General features: G+C 38.6%; 2 protein-coding genes across 7 annotated transcripts in view; one reads left to right on the forward strand and one right to left on the reverse strand.

Moving 5' to 3' along the window:
* Window positions 1-4,678, reverse strand: part of spata2 (spermatogenesis associated 2) — an 8,300-nt gene extending 3,622 nt beyond the window's left edge. The window contains exons 1-2 of one of the 5 annotated variants that reach the window (XM_016519123.1): window positions 4,586-4,678; window positions 568-1,320 (exon numbers count right to left, since the gene is read on the reverse strand). In XM_016519123.1, coding sequence (XP_016374609.1) covers window positions 568-915 — 348 coding nt within the window. In that variant the 5' untranslated portion in view covers window positions 916-1,320; window positions 4,586-4,678. Of the gene's footprint in view, window positions 1-567; window positions 1,331-4,478 lie in introns of all 5 variants that reach the window. The other 4 variants (XM_016519120.1, XM_016519119.1, XM_016519124.1 and 1 more) reach the window with 4 other exon arrangements.
* A 77-nt stretch (window positions 4,679-4,755) lies between these two features.
* Window positions 4,756-7,947, forward strand: part of LOC107713569 (E3 ubiquitin-protein ligase RNF114-like) — a 9,588-nt gene continuing 6,396 nt past the window's right edge. Inside the window, exons 1-3 of one of the 2 annotated variants that reach the window (XM_016519125.1) lie at window positions 4,756-5,130; window positions 5,248-5,414; window positions 6,192-6,342. In XM_016519125.1, the coding sequence (XP_016374611.1) occupies window positions 5,296-5,414; window positions 6,192-6,342 (270 nt within the window). In that variant the 5' untranslated portion in view covers window positions 4,756-5,130; window positions 5,248-5,295. The remainder of the gene's footprint in view (window positions 5,131-5,247; window positions 5,415-6,191; window positions 6,343-7,947) is intronic. The other variant, XM_016519126.1, reaches the window with a different exon arrangement.

The following is a 7,947-nucleotide window of genomic DNA, read 5'->3' on the forward strand; positions in this document are numbered from 1 at the left end:
GAAAACGCATGTGTAACAGTATTTTTAGATCTGTGTGTGTTCGGTGTTAAAGAGACAGCCGTCTAATAAACGTGCTGCCTATCATTAATGTTAATCAAAGAACAAAAGAAAATCATTAACTGACTGAATATCTTTCGTAAATTTAATGAGGATTAATCAATATTTTATTTATGAAAAGAAAACTATACAGTGTTTTTAAACTTTTGATTTAAATTTCTGTACCTGACATATTTGTTCAGTTTTATTTATTTATGCTATTGCTAATTAATTTGTTTACTTGTCTTTAACAATTTAATGTTTGAAATTTATATTAGTCTAGTTGTTTTTTTTTATAAAACCATAGACATAAAACAGAATAAATATGTTTGACATCTAAATATTTGACTTAAAATTTGTTTAATGGATTTTTTTATCTTATTGGAATCGGAATTAGGAATCGATAAGAATCTAAATCGATAAGCAGAATCGGAACTGGAATCGATAAAATTCAAACGATACCCAACCCTACTGATACTACAAACTTCTCACTGAAACTACAACCAAAAATCTTTTAATCTGTTTACTCACCTTTATGCAGCGGAACTCCTTCTTCCACGGAAAAAGCAGCAAGTTGGTACAGATGGTTTCCAGTGTTGCAAAGGCTGTCTCCAATGTCCGCAAGTTTGCGCTCCTTTGAGTCCTCAGGGAGTTCTCAGCAATTTCATAGAACCGAATCATGCGAAAGCGCTGCCCTGGATCAGGCTGGTAAGAGCCTAACAGTGCTGTTGCAGTAGAAATCAGTGCCTCCTCAGTCTTGGCTCCTTGCTTATCTCCTCCGGCTCTCTCCTCAAGCCGATTCTCCAAAGACGCCACATACCTGCGGAATAGATCTTCTCGCAACTTGGCATCCATTGGTGGCAGTGGGCTGCGTAGCATGCAACCTCTTATCCTACAATTCAGGAGTTTCTTTAAACGGGACCCCTTGCCATCTCAAGACCTCTCTCCCACTGGACAGGCCTGGGACAATGGTGCAGTGTGGTGGGAAAAATCAGCAAGCTGCAATCATCCTCCAAAGGAGCTATATGGAATAATGAAAGTGAAGATGTGATTGGTTTAATTTGGGCGTACGCCTTGCCCAGGGCTTGTAATGGGCATCTCTGGGTTCCTCATTAGCCAAAAGACCTCAAAAGGAGGAACATGACATGAGAAGGTGGTTGATTTGGGTGCTGGATGGAAAGTCCTCAACTTATTAAGCCCTCACTGCCAGGCTTTTCCCTCTGCAGTAGGTTGAAGATCAGGGTTTGCAGAGAGGAGCACACATTAAAAACACCATGTCCAATACTGCCAGCTGCTGCAACGACAGAAGAACAAAATCTGTTTGAAAAGCACCACTCAGGCTGCAGTCTAATAAGTGAGGACTTGCCTCAGTCTCTTTGCCTGCAATCATATAGCCAGCTCATAATGCATGCACACATCACAGAAAGACCAACGCAGACCAGACCATGAGAATGAAAATTACATATCCGTGATGGTCTAAATTATAGTTAGGCCTAGATGAAATCTGTTTTAAATGTTCTGTTTTTTTTTTTTAATGATAATGTGTGGATAATTCTTGGAATGGATTAAATTTTTTACGGGTTCAACTAGAGATACACTGATTGCAATTTTCTTGGCCGATTCCGATTTTTTTTGCAAGTGTGACCTGCCGATACCGATTTTTGCCAATTCCGATTTTCATTCTAAGAACTATATTTGACAGCATATACAAACAAAAATCTACTTTTTTTTTTTCAATGCAAAAATAAATAAATAAAATAAAACAAAAATAAAATAAATAAATAAATAAAATAAAAAAATAATAATAAAAGAAATGATTAAACATTACAATTTCCCCCAATCTGGACTAAGTTACAGATGTTCTCTGACTTGACTCTCAAAAGTGCTCTGTGACTGGAAAGAGGTAGAAATGAGTTGCTGTAACAAAACAGATGCCATTTCCCACTATGTTTATAAATGGGCATTTTTTTCTGACCTTATTAAATGTATGTGTCATCTTTCACATCAAATTCTTACATTGTTTCAAATAATTCAGCTAGACTAATAAGAAAATGTAGAGTCGTCGCCATTCAAATGAAATCAGTATCAACAAACTCCATCTTTCCATGGCTGCATCTGAAGTGGCATTAGATGTATTTACACAGACTGTTTAATGAAGTTGAGAGGTGCCATAAGATTGTTATAAGATTGTTATTAAATAATTTTTTGAACAAACGAATAAGAAATGCTGGGACAAATGCAATGACACTTTTAAATATGAACCCAAACCACCAGTAGATGGCAGCAAATGACTGTTTGAATGAGTGAGTCATTTAGTCATTCATTCAACCAATTCGTTCAAACGGCTGATTTATTCAGAAATGAGGCAAGTCTTTATGAATGGCTCACTGAATCCTTGACTCACTGGATTCGTTCAAAACTTAATTCAGTAATGAAACACCACTGTGTTGCTTAGACAAACAACAGTTCTGCTGTGGCTTTGATTGGAACGATTTTCATTTGCGAAATTGAGCAAAAACTCAAAATATAAGTCACTTAATTTTAACTTCTTGTTTATTGAACTACTATTGTATAAAATCAGTGTCTCATTGCAATCGTGCTGATATTCGGGGAAACATCTTGGTTGTGTAATACTTACCTATATCATATATTATAAATATATATTTTTTTCTAATATAGTATGCTTGCATAACTTTCTGTGAGTGCTGTTGCGCTCATTTGTTTTCATTTGTCTCTCTCTCTCTCACTCAGGCTGCGTGAGCCTCATCTGGCACGATCACCAATACATTATCAGTCGCCGTTTACATTGAATGCAATAAAATCACAATCATTCTCGCATAAAAATTGTTGGTGGCCAAGTTTTAGTGCTTCCCTAGTTATTTCTGTTATTGACATTTTAATCAGGTTTCTTGTCCCGTTGGGCAAGTAAACTTCTCTCACACTTGCCCCTTTAAAAATGTTCTTGTCCCAGACAAGTGTTGATCGAGCCCTGTGGTTCCCCCACGGTTTACTTTGGCCCTACACGCATCTCAAGCTGCGACCTTTGTGTCTTCTTCACTCACAGTGAAGAACTTTCATGCCGACGACATGTTTACATGCGGATGTGAGCGCAGCTGTGACATCAAAACGGGCCGGCTGGGAATCGGCAAGAGGTGAGGCTGACCGGGCCATCACCGGTCCGGGCTGATCACGTGGAAAACCGTCTGATTCCGGTCTCTGGCCGGTCAATCGGTGCATCTCTAGATTCAACTGAGAGAAATGTGTGAGAGTTTGCATCCTGCTAGTAGATGACATAATACCATTTTGGGAATTTTTTTTATCCTTTTTTTTGTTTTACAAGCAACATATACACAACAAATGCTTCATTATAATAAAGATGATGAGTCTTTTTTATGGAAATTTAAAAAATAAAAAAAACTACTGCCATGGATGTTTGAGTTAAGGGAACCAGCAGGACAGCCAGCAGCGAAGCGCTTGGGACTGTGGTACTATCAGACAATTAGTATTTACTGCTCAGGTGATCGGCTCAAAAATGTCTGCGCAAAACCGCGTTCCCATGAGCAAAGATGGCAGCAAGCAGGCCATGCACAACAGTACATCCAGGGGGTGGGTCCTGCATTCATTGAGATGAATGGGAATGCTAACAGACAGCTTTCTCCAGGTATTATATAGATGTCCTTGGCTGAAATCATATGAATTTTCAATTGTGTGAATGACAGGAATTCAGAACTTTTCCACAAAGCTCTGCAGGCACAGATTTCCTTCTGGACCTGCCAATAGTGCACGGATAATATGGGAGTGTGCATGGCTAGATAATGCAGATATTGTGGACTGTTTTGCAATGAGGCCACATGAAGCACTTTATTCTTCCAGATGGTTAGACTGCCAACTGAACACTTGCACAGTATTCTAACTTCAGCCTTTACCTTCAATGATGCAGGCAGTCATTTCAAGCTGCTGAATTCACACCAACTCAAAACATCAGGCATGTACTTTATCAGAGGGGCCTGTCAGTACATCATAATATCGTAATCACAACATCTTACCGAACATGGTAAAGCTAAAAACTCCATCTAAACAAATCAGGGTTCGCAGAGAACACGGCAAAGTGTTAATAACTAATTATTTTCTATCTGCATTCCATTGCTAGTGACGTGTGTTAGCCACACAGCTAATCTGACAGTCTCCTTTACTTAACGTTACAGTAAATAAATCTGTCAACGCAGCAGTCAGGCCGATCTGTTCTCACAAATAGTGTTTTTTTTTTAAGGGACAGACATTAATGAAGTCGTTTACTCTACTCTAACTCGTTTCAACCTCATCTTTGACAGATATCAGCTGCAGCTAGCACAGCGGCTAACATTAGCGCAGTTCCAGGGCCTTGTAAATCCACACACCACGCAATTTAACCGTACACCGTCCAGCAATTACTTTTTAATTACCTCAATAAGAACACGACGTGAATGTAAACATGCCCGTTCAGTGTCATGCAGTGCTGGTTAGATCCATTAACGAGCCGCCTTCCTCCCCATCATCCAGCGCCTCTTACCTTCATGTTCCGCTGGAAATCCCCACCGCCGCACTGCGCATGCGCCACGCTGCCTCCCCTGCGCTCCCGAGGCTGCAGGACTAGCGTTGGAACGTTCGTTTGAATCAGCGAGTCGGTTCGCCTTCACGATTCGATTCATTTGAGTCATCGCTCAAAAGAGTTCCCAGAAGTCTCCGCGCTGCACATGACGCCTTCTTTTCTGAGCGTTAAATAAATGTTTGCTCAAACGCCGTGCTGTTTTCAGTTACCTTACGCGCATTACGTTTTTAAGTGTATGAGTCAATCAGTGACAATGTGCTCCAGTTTGTTGCAATCGTTCCAGCTGAGACCTTTTTTTTTCTTCTGTAAAATATCCTGTTGTCTAATATCTCACAGTTTCACTCTCGAAAATGCTCTACCTCGCAGTCGAGTGATTCATTTTCACATTCACGCCTTCCGAATCATTGAAAAGATCCGGTTCATGTCCGTGATTCGCTCAAGAATCGGATACCACTAGCCATGTCGCACTCATAACTCTTCATTAAAAGACTACACGCACACTCTAGGTACTACATCGCAATCATTTGTTTGCCCACTACGATTGGTGTTGTCATTAGTCAGCTAAGGCTGTGATAATGTATTTCCGCATGCGATCAGCTGAGTTGTTGCTCCTCCCTTGCCAGCAGTGAATCTCGCCGGAGTTCAAGAAGACGGAGCCCAGCGCAGCAGACATGGCTATGCTCACAACAGATCCTCAAACTGATGTGATCGATGCTGAATATGAGGACTTCCTCTGCCCCGTGTGTCTGGAGATATTTATCTCTCCGATGACCACAGACTGCGGACATACGTGAGTATCCTTGCGGTCTCGTGCCTCACAGCAGTAACTTCTCGTTTGACATGTTGATTAGTTTCATGTTAATCAAGTTATCACGTGAAACCGACGTGCAGCCTCCATGCCGCGTAATTTAGTCTTAACATGACTGTGTCCAATAATCATTAATGAATGCAGTTGTGATGAGAGTTTCTCAAAAAAGAAATGGGTTACTTTCAGTTTTGCTTCTTGTGTACAAAACTTGTGCAGTGTGGCATGCTGGGAGTTGTAGTGCTCACCTAATTATGCCTTTGCTTGACAACACATTGTCCTTCTATGAATACTTTTTGTATGAATTTTAAAGCTCGTACATTACTGACAATCATAACACCAGTAAAATTGATTAAAAGAGAAATACCTTGATAAGTTATTGATAGCCTACCTTGTAGGGATGTAATGATTCACTCAACTCACGATTCGATTCGATTCACGATTTTGATTTCAAGATTCGATTCGGTTCACAATTTTTTTTTTTTTTACAAAATTAGATTTAAGACAAATTATTAATTAAATGTGTCCTTTTGTTATTGCTTGGACAAAATGCTCCACATTTCTTTGTCAAATTGAAATATAACACTATAATAATATACTACCCTACGACCTTGATAAGATACATCGACCAGTATTTGATTTATGGAGTAGATTATTACTTTAAATTGGGGAACATCTGACTTCAAGTGTGCATGTGCGTGTAGCATATATATATGTATGTATATATGTTTTAGTGAAAATATATCCTTTTCTTTTGGTCAGATTCTGTGAAAGCTGCCTTAAGGAGTGCTTGCGGCCTCAGAAACCTGTGTGTGCAGTCTGCAGGTCTGACCTACACAAGTGGAAAAAAGCAGATGATGTACAAAATGAGATGAAAAGATCAATCGGAAAGTGCAAAGGCTGTAAAAATGAGGTGTGTGGTTAAACTGTTATATTTAAATGACATGCAGTGATATTTATAAGTGCTTATTCTAGCCAAGAACCATCGTCAGACCGGTATATAATCAATCAATCAATCATTAGGGACATGTGAAATAGATTGTACTACAGTAATAGATTAATGGGTAAGATAAAACAAACTTGAATGGTTGTGCAGGGAATATTGAAGAAATGAGTGAGAATTAGGAGTGTGATACTGACAAAAAAGTATCTTAATATTTTTTGGGATTTTGTCAGTGACGATAATTACACAATATTTTGCTGTCTGTGTTTTTGTGCTTGTGCCTTGGTAGATTTAGCCCTGTTGTGGACAACTGACTCCCAGAGAGCTTCATATTCTTCATATTCTGTGTGGTCATTAGTTCACAGTAGTGACAGATATTAACTTTGTCTTTGAGGGCAACATTTGCCCCACTAAATTGATTTCCAGGGCATGTTTACCTTTTCAGTGCATTTTCTAGACGGACAAATATGACTGCTGCACTCGCGTCACACAAAAGATGTAGCCATGCAAAGTTAAAACAGTTTAAACGTTTAGAAAACGCTGCATTGTTTTGTTCAGTGCGCCCTCCTGTTGCCTCAGAAGACTAGCCAAAAGTTTCCATAAGACTTATTTAATCTGCATATAACACATAAGGAAGTATTTGTTTAAATTTTATTTTGTGTTTGACTGTTAAAACAAAAAGAATATGTTTGTCTCAATAAATTGGGTAAATTAAAAACTGTTTTAAAAAAGGTTATAAAAATGTCAATAATTAATGTTTACTAACCCTAATAAATGTATGTGTCATCTTATATGTCAAATTAAACATTTAATCAATACATTCGATTAGAAAAATAAGACATTGTAAGGCTGTTAACAATCCAGAAACCAGTCTGAACAAAAGCCATCTTTACACTGCAGAAGTGGCACATGAACTGTTTCTTAAGTGGCATTTAGATGTATTTACACAGACTGTTTAATGCGGCTCAGAGGTGTCATAAATGCATTTACACTACAATTAAAGTTGCGTAATTAATATTATTTAAATAAAAATCTATTTTGAATTTTGAAATATGAAATGACAAATACAAACAAATAAATCATTTTAAACATGAAACTAAAAGTGCCAGTAGGTGGCGACAAGTTTTAATGAGTGAGTCTCTGAGTTAGGCCTGGGCGATAAAACGGTATCAATATTTATCGACGGTACTCCTTCATCGATAACGATAGAAAAAATGTTCGATATAGCGCACGATATAGGCACGTGATATGAGTGGCGCAGACAGCACACACAAACACATGCTGAAATGAGTGCTGTGCCTGCCTGTGACGAGGAGATTGTGAACAAAAAAATTATATTAGTCGAATTTAAAATTAAGGAAAAAAATGCATTTGAATGTTAGGAGTGCGTCAGGGAGCGTCGTCAGTTGCGTGAGATGTGGTGATGATGATGTAAGTGACGTTGTTGCATTTTAATGTTTTGTTAGTCTAGCCCACGAGACGCATTATTCATTCAAAATATTAGCGAAATATAGAAGCTCAATGCGGAGAAGATCTTGAATGGGTTAAAACCGAAACCAAGCCATTCACACAGAA

Source organism: Sinocyclocheilus rhinocerous, unplaced genomic scaffold (assembly GCF_001515625.1).
Source record: "Sinocyclocheilus rhinocerous isolate Xijiao unplaced genomic scaffold, SAMN03320098_v1.1 scaffold1049, whole genome shotgun sequence".
NCBI lineage: Eukaryota > Metazoa > Chordata > Actinopteri > Cypriniformes > Cyprinidae > Sinocyclocheilus > Sinocyclocheilus rhinocerous.